Below are 16,212 nucleotides of genomic sequence, written 5' to 3'. Positions count from 1 at the left end.
GGTTTCGTGTCCCACCGGGTGTGCCACATAAGAGAGATAATCAGAACAAACAAAACATAATGAGGTTTGGTACAAAATTTTGTTAGACAAGGCCATTTCACCTACCAGACCCGGACATTCCAGGGCGGGATTGGTGCTTAACTATATCACCCATTGACTGATTGACCAAAGGGAATTCCATTCCCACACTTCCAGACACAAAATGGCTCTAACAAGAACCCCTTCTGCTTCACGTAAGGTTGTTTCTTCATCTCTATCTTCCTCCATTACTCATTTTTCACATAACCTACACTCAACTCTTAACCCTAATTCTTCTTCTGTTCCTCATTCTATTAACACAACACAGAAATTGGAACATTATGTAAGAGATGGGTGTAAATCAGGGAGTATTAATTTCAATGATGCCCTAGCTTTATTTGATCATTTGCTTCATATCAAACCCTCACCTTCTATTTATCCTTTTACCCAATTGCTGGGTGTAATTTCAAAAATGAAATATCATTCTACTGTTGTTGATTTATACAAACAAATGGTACTAAGTTCAGTTGAAACAAAACCTGATATTTATACTTACACCATTTTGATTAATTCATATTGTAACATGAATAGGGTAGATCTTAGTTTTTCAGTACTAGCAAACTTCTTGAAATGTGGTCTTGAACTTGATACCATAACCTTGAACACACTTATCAAGGGACTTTGTCGAGCTGATAAAATTGCTCAGGCAGTTGCCGTGTTCAAGGAAATGTCTAAGAGAGAGGATATAGTTAGTGTTGTTTCTTATGGGACGCTAATAAATGGGCTCTGCAAATCAGGGAACACAAAATCGGCTGTTGAGTTGTTAAGAGATATGGAGAAGAAGGGAAATTGTAAACCTGATGTGGTGATTTATAGCACAATAATTGATAGTCTCTGTAAAGACAGATTGGTAGATGTTGGTCTTGAGTTGTTCTTCGAAATGATTGCTAAAAGTATTTGGCCGAATGTTGTAACTTACAATTCCTTGATTCAAGGTTTATGCATTTCAAGCCGGTGGAAAGAAGCAGTCGGCATCTTCCACAACATGATCGATCGTGGGATCTCCCCAACTGTGGTAACCTTCAGCACTCTTATTGATGCTTTTTGCAAAGAAGGAATGGTGGAAGAAGCACATGAACTTTTAGAAGCAATGATCCAAATAGGTAAGGAGCCTGACACTTTCACTTACAGTTCATTAATCGATGGATACTGTTTAAAGGGTCGTATGATTGAGGCAGTTAAAGTTTTTGATGTGATGATACATAAGGGGAATGAGCCTGACGTGGTTGTGTACGCCACATTGATTAATGGGTACTGCAAGAAAAAGATGATTGATGAGGCCATGAGGATAGATGCAGAAATGTGTCGGAAGGGATTGAACCGTAATGTCGTTATTTATAATACTCTTATTGGGGGTCTATTAATGACGGGAAGAGTTGTGGAAGCTAAAGAACTTTTCAAAGAAATGAAATTTCGTGGTCAGTGTCCAAATATTATTACATACAGAATACTTTTGGATGGATTGTGTAAAAATGACTGTCTTTGTGAGGTAGAAGAACTACTTCAAGAGATGGAAAAGAGTTTCATCAAGACAGATATCAAAATCTTTAGCATCCTGATTGACGGAATGTGCAGGGCAGGTAAAATTCAAGATGCCAAGGAGCTTTTCATGAAAATTTCTACGAAAGGGTTGGAACCTAACACTGTAACATACAACATAATGATAAATGGGTTTTGTAAAGCTGGGTTTCTGAAAGAAGCTAATGAATTGTTTTTAGAAATGACGAAGAAAGGTTATCCACCGAATGAAATCACTTTCGATAGTATGATTTTGGGATATTTTCGAAAGAATAAGACTGATAAGGCAATGCATCTTTTACACGAAATGATTGGGAAGGGCTATTCACCTTCAGCAAATATGACAAGTGTGATAGTGAATCTTCTATCGACCGGTCAATTAAGTCGTGAATGCATGGATTCGCTGAAGAGGTTCAACCCAATTACCAAAGAGAATTGATGTCTGACCATTGTTCTTCATTCTTCTTTATCGTTCGGAGCTGAAGCATAAACAACTCACCTTGTAACGAGGAAATCATCCTTTAGAAAAATTGTCCTGGGATCATCTCCAAGGTACGGGAATACGTCTTGGCATTTTTTGTTGTTTTTTCTGTACAAAATGGATGAATCTGTTGCGGTAATTGTAATGGAATATTGGTCTCTTTTCATGTCTTTGGTACATCTTTAATACTTTCGAATCATACCTCTGTTCCCATTTGTATTTATTGATTATTTCCTACAACCCTATGGGAGAAATAAAAATCGTAACAGATAGATCGACTCACAGGAAGAACCCACTTTTAATATGATTTTATCAAATAGTCCCGTCCAACGTGTCATTTTCCCAGCTAGGAAGGGAATTACATTTACAGTACCATATTGCTAAACTACAGGGAACAGAATTTCATGGCCAAAATTTGTATATATGTCTAGTTTACCAAGTAGGCTCAACAGGGTTACTTCAAATTTGATTCTTGAAAATGAGTACCATTGTAGTTTGAAATAACTAAAAGTGTATCGAAGATGCTGGAAATCCTGCCTGTTATCATCCGCTTTCGTTAGGCCTCATGTAAGTAGTTTTTACCAATAACGGCATTTCACAAGTCTATTCGGCATGGGAACCACAAAGCGGTTAAACAAATTGTCGGGTTGTCTCTTCATGAAAGAACTCTTTTGGTCCGACACTGAACGATCTGAAATCACCTGAATCTTGTTAATTTGAAATCAGTCTACAAAACTTAAAGATGAATGATGTTGTTTTTACATGATTGTTACACACTTATTGTGATCCATGAATGTTATTTCATATTGTTATTATTGTTTTCCCCTTCACAAGTAGTAATAGACCATGAAGATCTCGTCTAGAACGACAGGACTCGAGCTATTTTGGTGATCATTTTTTCTCAAGTTGAGCTAGACCCATACCCTGGTGCACCTGAAACACATAGGAAACTGTAATTCCTTCTTGCACTATTATAGCGTTTGCATCATGGTTCTATCGCTCAATTGTCCTTTCTGCAATCTCCCCATTGATGTCAACCAGTTAGGCCTTGAATAGTGTTTTGTAATTTAGTTCAAGTGAAACTCATTAGTAGTCACAAAGCTCCCCAAGGGATATTTAAAGATCTCACATTTGATATTCAAGTAAATGAAATTTGGTTATCTTGTTAAAATGCTTAATGGCTAATGGTTTTCATTCTAAGAATGCTTAAAAATGTGTACTCATCTATCTGAATTATGTTTCTTTTTTGTTGGAGATAACCAACATTATTGTCTAATTTATTCGGTTGAGTCAGACCATTCAAATTTGATATTAGAGCATGTCCAACCCCAGCCGGGCTGAGGCCATAAATTCAAATTTATGGCCTCAGCCCCCGCTCCAAGCCCAGCCGCTTGGAGCGGAGGCTGGGGTCGGCCATTCAGTCGCCCCTAACATTAGGGGCGACTGAATGGAGGCCCCAAGTGACCGTTGGGGCCCCAACGGTCACTTGGGGGACAGATCTGGCCGTTGGTTTATCCAACGGCCAGATCTGTTTGTTTTTTTTATTTTTATTTTTTAAAATTAAAAATAATTAAAAAATTATAAATAACTTAAAAATCAAAATACATTTTTTGTAATTCTAATTAGTTTTAATTTTTTTTTTTTTAATTCTAGAAAAACATAAATATTAGTAATTAAAATACATCCCACCAAATGTCGGTCCCCGAATATATTTTTTTTCGAAAAATAGTTCAAACACGTATTTTATATATACATAAAATCACACACGTTCTTCGCACACCAACTAAAAGTGCACACACGCGTTTCCCACATGAACAAATTTTCGGCCTCAAGAGAGGCTGGGGCTGGAGCTGAATTTTAGAGGCTGAGCTTAGGCCAATAATTTTAGGTGAAAAAGTGGTTTTTTCGGCCTAAGACAGATTGGGATTGGACTTGCTCTTAGAAGACTTGGTTACCCCAAGTATTTGTCTGTGCTTGGTTGGCTTACTAGATCTTTATTAGAAAAAATTGGTCCCCAAACCTTATCTTATATGATTTAAAATCAATATAATCAATTAAACAAGATCATAGTTATTATCATCAAAGATCATCTTAACAAAATCTCAAATTTAATGGAATAATAGATCAATATTTCTGACCATGGGATGTTTAAACATGTATTCCACTTACTCTCATACCTTACATGTATAAAGGTCTGATTGTTTGGGAAGGAAGAAATCGGTGCGGGAGGGAAGACTTTTGTGAGAAACTGATCAATCCAATTTTACCCGATAAACTTTATTAGTGTAGAGGGCAACCTAATCCTACGGACAAAACTACACAGTATTTATTTTCTAGGCCCTCTCTTCCTCGCTCTCTCCTTTTTCAACATTACTGTCGGCCACCGCCATGATCTCTCTTTGCTCCAACGGAAGAGAATGAGCGAGATGGTGATGGTCGGTGGTAGTGATGAGATGAAAATAAAAGAGGGTTTCTGCAAAAAGAAGAAATATTGAGAAGTTTCAAAATGAATGCCTCATAAATCTTTTTTTTTCTCTATAGTATTTGAAGAATTACACGACGTGTCGACGTCTCTTCAACAAAAACAATCAAGAAGAGGATACAAGTCAAAACCTACTTCAAACTTACACGAAATCAATTGTCTCTATTTTTTAGTCAACTATCTGTCTCTCTTGATGGACTTTTGACTTTAAATGGATAGTTTATTCCTATTTAGATCTGGGGTGTCTATTTTTGTAGCCCTTTCTATATCTTTACGCAGTTGTTGAAGAAGGGAAGATTTCCGTGAAAAACTAAAGATTTTTGTGAGAAAATGATCAATCTAGTTGTACCCAGTAAACTTTGTTAATTTAGAGGGCAACCAATTCCTTGTAACTACAAATCCAGGAATATTGAACTTGAGTGTAAATAAAATAATTTTTGTAAGCTTTAGGCTATTAATTTTGTCGGACTTTAGGCTATTAATTTTGTCGGACTTTAGGCTATTAATTTTGTCGGACTTTAAACTAGTAGTAATTCGACAGTTATCGTGTTTATCACATCGTATCGATATATCAGTACTTTTGTAATGACCATGGTAGTTAATATTAGAAAAACATCACTTTCGGGAACCACCATCTCTCTCTTCACTGTGACGGTCAAGAGGAGAGAGATGGTGGCGGTCGATGGTAGTGACAAAGACAAAGTCCGAAGGAAATAAAAGAGGGTATTTAAAGAATTTAGGTCTATATAAAAGCTTAAACATCAAGAAAAACAATCGAACACAACAAACTCTATTCCTGCCAAATCTAATCATAAATGGATCATAGTTTGTACCAAGCTATAAAATCAGGTGACATTAATCACCTAAAACAAACACCTTCTAATGATCTTCTCCTCCAAATGACTCCTCTAAAAAACACACCCCTTCATCTTGCAGTTCAATTCAACAAGATATCATGTGTTCAAGACATCTGCAATCGATCTCCGTCGTTAATATGGCAAACAAATTCGAAAGGTGATACCCCTTTACACTTAGCGGCAAGACTCGGGTTATCTAATATAGTTTCCTCTCTTATTCAATATGGAAATACATACGAAGAAGATATCGAAATCCAACGAGAAGATTTTCTTGAAGAATCTTCGTCAGTTCAAGTTCTTATAAGACTGAGGAACAAAAAGAATGATACTCCTTTACATGAAGCGATACGAAATCAAAGATTTGAAGTATTGAAACTATTAACCGAAGAAGACCCAATTTTCGAATACTTATTGGCTAATAATGAAGGTGAAACTCCACTTTACTTAGCTGCTGAAGAAGGGTTAATGGAATATGTTGTTCAGATATTACAAACATGTCCAACTTCAGCTCATATTGGACCTTATGGAAGAACAGCTTTACATGCAGCAATTGTAAGTGACAATTCAGGTAAATGGCAACGAAAAAATACTGTTAATCTTTGTTTCTTGATACTGAATAAACCAGTTTTTGACTTTGACAACTTTTTTTTTTTTATTGATTTAGTTTTATTGCTGCCATTTTACATTTTTGTAAGAGAATGAGACTTTTTGACTGAGGCTGCCTCTAAAGCCTACCAGTCTCTTGCTCATAGGCCGCCCTTCTCTTGGCACTCTCCGTGAGCAGTTCGAGACCCACATATTAGGATAGTCCAAGGACATTCGTAATGGCCTGTCCGTGCTATTGAAGCGCAACACTGGCACAACTTAAGGCCGAGTGTCCTCGAACTGCCCCAAAATAAACCCCCATCCGAGTGATCTCGGATTGCCCCAACCGGTTGGGACACTAAGAGTAAGGACCCCCAAAAGTTAGAAAATGAAGGGCTTTTGACTAAAGATTAGATTCAAATATTATGCTCTAATGATTGGAAGGATTCAGAGCATCTCCAATGGGACACTCAATCTTTAACACTTAGAGTGCCACATATGACTTTTTGGAGTTTTTGTTAAAAAATCATCTCCAATGGAACACTTTGTTACACACTCTATTATGAGTTGGACACATTTATTATAGAGTGTCTAGAGAGAGAATCTCTAAAATGAGAGTGTCTACTTGAGACTCTCTAAGTGTTATTTTATTATTTCAACCAATAGAAAACTTTGCTTTTCAACTACTTTTTATCTATTGAATTGAAGAGGGACATGTGTATTAAGTAAGAGATTTTAGAGATCTCCATTGGAGACCAAACAAATGTAAAGTGTCTCTATATTGACACTAGGAAATAGAATCTTTATTTGACACTTGACAACTAGATTTTTAGAGTGTTTATTAGAGTGTCCCATTGGAGATGCTCTCAGATATGATCTTTTAATAGGTCGTCTATTTGGTGGACCACCACAATAACTGGTCAATTTAAAATCTTCTTGGACCCACCACAATCAGGTCAAAAGGCAAAAACTATTTGCCAACTTGATCATGAAATTAAAGAAATGGTTAGTGGTTTGATAAGGAGAATTAGTCATGTCTGAGAAGTGGATTAGTTGCAGGTATTAAGATAATTCGACAATTATGGTAATTATGGTTTTTCTGTATGCTCGTCTCAACTAATCGAAGAGACTCGGAGAGAACTTGTGGCATAAAAATATTGAAGTTCTTCTTCACAAGTAAGGTCCTGTCAATGTCATAGTTAAATGAGTTTGATTTGTTCTTCCAAGTGTATAGCAGGTCAAGCCTCAACCCCAAGGGTTTTCTTTCAGCTCCGCCTTGCGCTTTTATTTCTTAATAATTAAAAAAAAACCCTAATAATATAGTTTTTTTCTTAAAATGTATAGATATCACAAAACTTCTACTCGAGAAGAAACAAGGAATAGTTAAAGAAGCAGATGAAAATGGAAGAACTCCTCTTCATTATGCTGCACAATTGAATCTGCATAAGAGAGTTGTACAGTTACTAGATTTCGATAGTTCAATCGGGTACATCACCGACAAAGATGGAAAGACGGCTCTTCATATTGCAGCGACTAAAAGTTCGACAAAACTTATTGACGATTTAGCTCGATACTGCCCAGATTCTTGGGAACTAGTTGATAATAATGGACAGAATTTTCTACATGTTGTAGCTGAGAATGGGAGAGGTTTGCTAATGAAACACCTTCTTGGATCATATGAAATGGTTGAAGGAATTGTAAATGAACAAGATAACAATGGGAACACACCTCTGCATTTAGCTGCCATGACAGGGAATTTTAGGGTTGTTGATATTCTTAACAGGGATCAGAGAGTGAACAAGAGAGTTATCAACAAAAACAACTTAACTGCTCATGATGCATTCAGATCAAAGATTAATTTGAAGGTACATATAACCCCTGCTCCCTAACCTCGAAAGTTTCATTATTATGGTCCGATCAACACGAGCTTGGAGAGGATCGGACTCTAGGTAGCCCCGGTCGAGCCGTGCCGAACCCCCTCCACTAGGTGGAAACTCGGTTGAGTAAAAACTCATGGGTATATAGTTCATGTTAGTAGAAGCTTGGCTGAGTTACTCGGCTCGGTCCAATGGGGTTGGCCACTTCCGATCCCCTCGCCCCAACTGCTTAGGCTGAAACTAGAGAAAGAACGGCTTTCCAATTACTATACACATTGATATAGATTTGTTTATATTCTTTTTTCCCATGGTATTAACAAGTTCTTGTTGTAAAATCATAGTATACGGATGTTTATCTAAGATGGATTATGAGGATGAGAGGTGCAAGACCGAGTAAACGAAAATCGATAATGGAAGACGAAGGAGAAGAAATGAGTTTGATGAATGATCAAAAGGACATAAGTGATACGCATATGGTTGTTGCTACACTAATTGCAACAATAACATTTGCAGCTGGTTTTACACTACCAGGTGGATATAGAAGCAATGGAAATAATGAAGAAGGAATGGCAGTTTTAGACAAGAAACCAGCTTTCAAAGTCTTTATAATATCAGATACCCTAGCTATGTTATTCTCTACTACAACTGTGTTAATCTACTTCATGGCTACCCTCTTCCCTAACAAGAAACTCATGTCTTACTTCATCGAGATGGCAATTGTGTTTACTATTACTGCTCTCTCTTTCATGATCATTGCATTCGTTACCGGCATGTATGTTGTACTCGGTAATGCAATAGGCCTATCAATCACGGTTACCCTAATTGGTTGCAGCTTCTTTCTTTCGAATTTGGTCTTAACTTATATTGCTTTCTAGTATCGATTGCTTATTTGGGGTTGAGAAAGTTTCATCATTTCACGGTGTGTGCTATTGTTGTATAGAAGTTCACTTGTTACTCTACCTATTGTACATTATTTCATGTATCGGTTTTCTTTCGCTCTCTGACTCTCTCTCTCTCTCTCTCCAAAAGTTCGATAAGTTGGAGTAACTACTAATATGTAATACGAACGAAGGATCATGGATCAATTTGCATTCATTATTAAACACCAACATTACAAGAAAAACATCCAAACCTAAGAAGATAAGGAAAAAAATTACTAAATATAAAGCTCAAGTTTTTGCAATTGAACTAGCTCTACTAAAAAAATCTAACATGAAAAGAAATTCAAGATCAAACCTTTTTGAAGTTTGAATTTGAACCCATTTGCAGCAAATCAATGGAGAATTCCTCCTTCAATATTGAGCAAGCATCAAACTCCAGACAAGCAATCAATTCAAACCTCAAAATCCCAAGTCTTAAACCCAAACTTGATCAAATTAGGTGAAGAAGAAATGATCAAAAACGACTATAACTGGTACCAACAACAGGAACCAATCCACCACCATCAGAAACATCAAGGTCATCAAGAAACTGATCATCAGTAACCCTAAATGAAGCATGTAAAATAACAACTAGGGTTCCAACTATAAGAGAAACAAGAACATTTAAACCCACATGAGTAAAAGCTAGGGCAACAACAGTAATCACACTAAGCAGAACCAAAACCAAACGATCATCAATTATCTGATTGAAAACCCTAAGTGGTTGATCACGAAAGAAGTAAAGAAATACCCATCCAATAAAAACGATTAAAAACACGATCATTGAAATTGGGTGCCATAACAAACTCAAAAAGAGTATAATCAAGACGATTAGGGTATAGTTAATACGAAAGTAACTTAGGTTTTGCTTGATACGGATAATTGATTCTGAATAACTGTAGGGTCGAGAAATTGATGATAAATCTGCAAGTTCTTTCCATGGTCGAGATATTGCTATGATTGATTTAGCTCTTGATGTTGCTAGAGATACAAATTCTGTGTGGGAATTTGGAGATGAAGCTATTGTTGTTGGAATAGTGCCGTAACCCTTTTGAGAAGAAGATCTTGACATTATTTTTCAGGGGAATTATTAGTCTTTGATTATGATTAATTTCGATTGATGATGATGATGAGAGAGAGAGAATTCCTTGAACTGATTAACTGTAGCAGAAGAAATTGGAAAAATCATAAGCCCTAAACCTAACTCTAGTGTGGACCCAAATTTGACATTTTTCTTACACCAATTTTACACTTCCTTTAAGCAAAAAAGGGTTCAAAATAGTTGTTTAGTTTTGTCCTTGTTCAAACTGACAGTCAATCACCTTAAGTAGGGCTTGGCAGTTCAACAAGAAAAAAAGTAGGGCTAGGCAAAAAAGTAGGATAATCAGGTCTTGTATTTAAGAATATAATCCTAAGACATATCACATGTTTGGTTCTTTAGACTACCTTCATTTATTAAGTGGAACTTCTTAAAAAAAAAAGATTTAACTCAAGTGATCCTAGAGGGTCGTGCTACTGATGCATAAATGTCAATAATGTCTGAAGGTGCCTTTCTCTCGAAGAGCGCATAAAGGAACCCTCCTTTTAATAGTGTAAATCCGAACTCAGATCACTCGATACTTCATAAGCCCAAAAGATTTGACGAGCTTGGACAAGCTTTTTACACAAGGACTTCAAAATTAGATGAAAGTATCTCTGATAACCGTAACAAACATAAGATTCCAGAGCCCGACTAACTGACTCGATGATGGGATCCCACCCCAATCTTATGGGACCAATTCCCGCCCCACCCCAATCTTATGGAGCCTGTGATCACCTGACTCGGACCAATTCCCACCCCAACCTCAAGTAGGAGAATACCACCCCAATCTTATGGGATTGTAGTAGAGACAACTTTTCCTTTAAAAGAAACTTAAAAGGGAAACTTTTATATGATTTCACATTATGAATTTGTCAATGTGTTCTTAGGCACATGGATCTTCTGTCCAATAGTTTGCATATACCTCTGAAGTCCATAAGGTCTTGTCTGGTCCCTGGATCTGGAGAAGGTAGTTATCCCCGCAATTTATCGCACGTAACTAAGATTAGCTTAACGATCTTTATGGTAGAAAAATGACCATTAGAATAAGATATCAACATTTCGTGTAGCTATGGCATTGTGTTCCATCTTTATGATGTACCAAAATCATTTGATGTTTGATGTATTATACAATGTACTCATTCTAATGTCAAACAATGTCTTCTCAGGAGGTTTGGGTGTCTGCCCTTTTACATCTTTTTGGTCAAGAGTTGTTCGATAATATTTTTTCCTCTGCTTCGCTGGGGCCGGACCAACACGTGCTCAATCAACGGGTTTATAAATGGACCATATCGGTCCCAAGGGCCAACAAATGGATGTGTTTATCATTTATGTGTGTCGGCACAGCCTTCGGTAAGCTGTACCTAACAGGATAGCTCTATGCAAAGGTGTTCAATAATACCGGCAATGTTTACTATTTAGAAGAAATGTATTCATTATGAAATAATAAGAACATCAAAACTAAAAAGCCCCCAAGCCACCATAATGTATAATACTTTCATTGTAAGCCAAAAACTACAAAATCAAAGTTCTACAAGGAATTAACCCTAAAATGTTAGGAATATTAACCAAAATCTGATCTGCAAAGAATGATATTTCTTCGCCAAATGAAATGGCTCCTATGTTTTTGAACCGATTCTGTTCTCTCTCTCATTTGCGAAGAAAAAAGCCACTTGTAACAGGTGAGAGTGCTTAATTACAAGAAAATTTATCGATACTCTAGGTTTATTGTGGATCACGCTGTATAATTGCTAACCTGAGTTCGACCGATGTGAGACAATCTTGAAGACGGAATCAGAGGTGCTTCTTCGTCCACACTTGTATCAGTGGGAGAACCATTCCCTCCATTGTTTCCTCCATCTTTGTTGTTATTTGGTGTGTATAAGTCAGATGACTTCTTATCTGCTTTCCAGTCCTATAATCATCAAAACCATTAAAATCGTGTTTACAAGAATGAATAGCAATCAAAACGCATTATAAATGAACCCGTGAATATCAACACCAAAAACAAAAATTTGATCCTCTTCTTTAAGGTTTTATTCTATACCATTTACTTTTTAATCGGTGAAAGGTTATTACGAAGATAATCAGATGTATATGAACGGGATAAGATTTATAATATCTATTGATGGTCCTGGGTGCAATTCCGTCTCCTTTTGTTGCCACCCCAAGATAATATGCCTTCAATTTTCGAGTAGTCGTGGGAACTTGATACACGAGGAGCACCCCACGAATATTACCATTCCAAGGGTAACTCAAATTGGATGTAGGCATTAGAGAGAGAAGATTAAATAGTTTCTAGTGAGAAGTGCAGGTACCTTCGTTGCTCTTTCTGCAATACTTTCGGACAGAAGTGGAGATGCACGCCCTTCCCGGACCTTTAAGTAGTTATACATGACAACACCTAGAAGAGCTGAAAGCAAAGCACGAATCATCCGAATATACAATTAGAAGAACATAAGCTTATAAAGATGTACTTGTTTTACAAGTTTATGGACTAAGAATGATTAGAGCAGTACCGATTGCATAACCGATAATATTCAGCCCAGTAATTGCTGATTCGGGAAAGATAACTGTTGAAAGAGCAATCAAGATCCAATCTTTTAAAACACCAGCAACACGAACTGTAACAGCTCCAGTTCTACCAATTACTAAGAATATTGAAAAGTTCAAAGCTAGAGCACTAAGAGCATTCGAGAAAAATATCCAGAAATTGAACTGAATTTGTGAAATTTCCATATCTGGCTTCTCGAGAAAATACCAAGGAACAAACAGAAACACGAAACTGCACATGAAAAAAGCAACATCTCAGGCGCATTCCGTGAATTCTTATTCAACAAAGCTACAAGGGAGGAAAGATATGATTTATCACAGACAACTACCTCCGCAGCAATCTTAAGGTGAGGGTGTATCCATATTCTAGATAACGACTCTTTTTTATATTTGCAAAATGGAAAGAAAAGAAGATTTAAGAGCATAAAATGTAAATACCTGCAAGGAGCTATGTAATATAAGCTGGTGATAGGATTTAGAGTCAAGCCCTTCTTTTGTAGAAGGACTTGCGTCAAAACCAGCCTAAGAGCCTCAGCAACAATGCCTGTAACCTGGTAAACTGTACCAATTACATTAAAATGAATTTCCCCATACGAGGAAATAACGACACCAACGCTGACTAGCAACATGTTCAAGAACACGTCACACCTTAATTTGTCAGTTCCACATATAACAGCCATCATAAAAGTTGCAACTGGCACTGCACATTCCAAACATTTAAAAAAACAGATATTTTAGAAAATCTCCGAGGAAATGTCTTGAATTTGTCATAATATGCGAGTTTAGTATCACCGCACTTAGAGCTTTGAGCATCTGAATGAAGGCGACAGAGATATGCAAATAAGCAGTGTTTCCGAACCTATAGCAACAAATATTTCAGGATGAAAAGAAATCGTGTAAGTTATAGACCAGCAACGAATAAGTCATAACAAAAAAACTACTAATGGGCCTTTTATAACAAAACAGCCTCATATTGAGCTGGCTAGTGTCAGGTAAATCAAAAGTAGACTAATTAAAACAGCCTAACTGCTCACCAAAGGCTAGATGCAAAGAAGGCACTTATAGGAATCACGCACGTTGCATATCTGCATAACCATGAAAATTTTGTAAGAGAGAAACAAGCGGAAGAAACTAAAACAGCCATAATTATCAAAGAGAAACAATAGCCTTACATCCCAATTGTCATTTTGACAGGTGCTACAACCTGCACACATTCCAAGAAATTCTAAGATACAAGAACAACCAAATAGGGTAACAATGTTTGAATTGGAATTATTTGCTTAAGGCAAAATCAGATCAGAGTTCCGGCAAACACCCTAGATATAGGACCATATTAAATAAATTTGTTTATAATACCATTCATGGATATAGTTTACATTGTATGAAAGACATCCTTACATTTCCATACAAGAATTCGAACGAATAATTAACAAAAGCATAACATGCCATGTCAAGAGAGCAAGTTTGAATTGTAATAAGCACAGCATTTCTACTTAATTTAGTAGAAAGAATTGCATGGCGTGTGTAACCAAATAGAAGGAAGCACTTGCAGATAATAAGACACAAAAAGGAAGATGGAAACCCTACCTTGAGAACACGAACAAGAATGAATGCTACTAAGCCAGAAAATCCCATGTGAATCATAGTCAGCGTTATTGGGTACGGGAAATTGAAGTACTTCGGAGATAGAACCCACTGCAAATGAGTGGAGCTAGATGAGTTCAATTTGCATAAGCAAATTGGCGTACTTATATTATAAACTATAGATTGTCCATTTTTCAAGCCAATACTATGACATAATAACATGCCATGCTGCTAGCAGAGTTAGAGAAAATAAAAGCCACAGGTGAAGCAATAATTTCCGAAGGGTTTTCACTTAGCAATATCAGACACTAGAATCCCATAATGCCTGAGATACATAGGTATCGCCACTGCCCAACAAGTAGGGACACCGGAAACCGACACCCACTACAATGGGGATGACAAATACATACTCATATATTTTCTGATGACATAAAAATGTAGAAGAATGAAAATTCCATTAGTAAGTTGAGTGAGATGAATTGCACGTGTCTAGGAAATAGTAATAGAAGAAACTTCCTTTTCTACCTAGCGAGTCCAGTTGCTAATTAACCCAAAATATAACGATATTCTAAGAATATAGAACAATTTTAAAATGAAAGACAATGACCAACTAGATAGTGTAGAATTAAGAAGATTAGGGGACTAGTAACCACAGATACGTCTCAATGAACAGAGTCAGAGCTACTAGAAAATCATTACAGTGAAATACCTTGTTATATAAAATAACTCCCGATGAGAGAACTATGTACATTAGTAGATACAGATACGTCAAAACAAGAGCTCTTCCAATCATCTTGTCTCCTATTGTTTCTTCCAATTTCTAGCTTGCCGCGCAGACCATCTGAGAGAAGTAGCTTACTAGATAAAACTAGAAATGTCAGTATTGCATTCTTTCACCATTTACCATCACGATCACTCCTCATTCAAGAGAAACAGTATAGTTTCTCAAAGTGTTGAAGCTATAAACCTACAAAACGATGAGACAGATGAACATAGTGAAACATTCGCTAACAATGACAAAATCGATTATACCTGTTGATAACCTACATTCTTTCGTGAAAACAGAACAAACAATATCGACAAAAAATGCAACAATATAGCCAAATACATCAAAGGTTGATACAAACTGGACCATATAGATCTCCATTTCAAGCTTCAAAACCATAAATAAAAAATAAAAAAAAATAAAAAATCCTCTCACCAACAGTACCCACATTACAATGCCTCCCAAAAATGGTAACTTTAGCACAAGGTACTCTAATGGGTTTTTAACTTCATTGCCCAGAACCCATGATTAGTATTTCTTCAATTTCTTATATATGGGTATCTAACATTAATTTTGATTTTTTGGGGGTTATACTATTTGATCATTTATGTTGAGGAGAAATGAACTCAATGTGTAACCAAAATCGACCAGATCCATACGCAACCAGTAGATCAGAACAAGTAAATGAAGTAAAAAAGGAAATTTGCATATATATGAATCGCATTGAGAGATCTGAATTCTAGTGAGGAGAAAAAGACCACATTTTTAAAGAGCACTAAAAAAAATTGTAGAGTGAGAAGGAATAAATAGTAACTCACCTAAATACTAAAGTACTATATCTTTGAAGAGAATACCGGTCTGCCTGAATCGTAATTTGAGTTGGATTTGATCACCGGAATCGAAGATCCAAATTATTTAAAGAGGTAGAGAGATAGAGAGAGAGAAGGGGGAAGATGATGAATTGAGGGTTTTCTGAGATGGGGAGTAAAAGAGTGTTAGAAGCGTCAACAAGGTCCAGAACAAAAAGATATTACTTTCTCTCTCTCTCTCTCTCTCTCTCTCTCTCTCTCAGTCTCTCTCTATACTATATGTAACTCGAAACTGTCCTAGCATTAAATTTTAGGGGCAAATGGGCCCAAACCCGAATCTAGAATGGCCTGCTCCATATATCAAGTCCATTACTATTGATCATCAAAACAAGGGTTAATTGCATTTTGACCCCTTAAAGATGACCAACTCACCAAAATTACCCCTTCATGATGACCAACTTCTATTTTGACCCCTTTTTCAAACTTTTTGTTAGTTATCATAACTTTTAATCTTTACCCTCCATTCTAGAAATCATTACTTCCTCACTTTTTTAATCCTATTCTTCACCGGAAATAAGGTCGCGGGGGATGACCGGACGACAGCTCGTCGACGACTTTATCACC

At 36.6% G+C, this 16,212-nt stretch overlaps 2 protein-coding genes and 1 pseudogene across 2 annotated transcripts; 1 reads left to right on the top strand and 2 right to left on the bottom strand.

The window, feature by feature from the left end:
- Positions 1-117: 117 nt before the first annotated feature.
- On the top strand, positions 118-8,753 carry LOC147551110 (uncharacterized). Its single transcript, XM_086668526.1, has 4 exons — positions 118-2,030; positions 5,409-5,984; positions 7,346-7,881; positions 8,220-8,753. The coding sequence occupies exons 1-4, from the start codon at positions 203-205 to the stop codon at positions 8,751-8,753; spliced, it is 3,474 nt and encodes a 1,157-aa protein (XP_086524652.1). The 5' UTR covers positions 118-202.
- A 271-nt stretch (positions 8,754-9,024) lies between these two features.
- Positions 9,025-10,011, bottom strand: LOC147551109 (PRA1 family protein F2 pseudogene; annotated as a pseudogene).
- Positions 10,012-11,286: 1,275 nt separating this feature from the next.
- LOC147551108 (putative sugar phosphate/phosphate translocator At3g17430) lies at positions 11,287-15,867 on the bottom strand. Its single transcript, XM_086666849.1, has 10 exons — positions 15,598-15,867; positions 14,723-14,980; positions 14,017-14,124; positions 13,602-13,633; positions 13,464-13,514; positions 13,227-13,288; positions 12,868-13,129; positions 12,396-12,661; positions 12,195-12,289; positions 11,287-11,791 (listed from the first exon to the last, which is right to left on the bottom strand). The coding sequence occupies exons 2-10, from the start codon at positions 14,804-14,806 to the stop codon at positions 11,612-11,614; spliced, it is 1,140 nt and encodes a 379-aa protein (XP_086522975.1). The 5' UTR covers positions 14,807-14,980; positions 15,598-15,867; the 3' UTR covers positions 11,287-11,611.
- Positions 15,868-16,212: the final 345 nt, after the last annotated feature.

Source organism: Eschscholzia californica, unplaced genomic scaffold (assembly GCF_041429995.1).
Source record: "Eschscholzia californica isolate CP2 unplaced genomic scaffold, dmEscCali1.0.p SCAF_3, whole genome shotgun sequence".
Taxonomy (NCBI): Eukaryota; Viridiplantae; Streptophyta; class Magnoliopsida; order Ranunculales; family Papaveraceae; genus Eschscholzia; species Eschscholzia californica.
The sequence above is the reverse complement of the archived record's forward strand: the minus strand, read 5'-3'. Positions and strand labels throughout refer to the sequence as shown.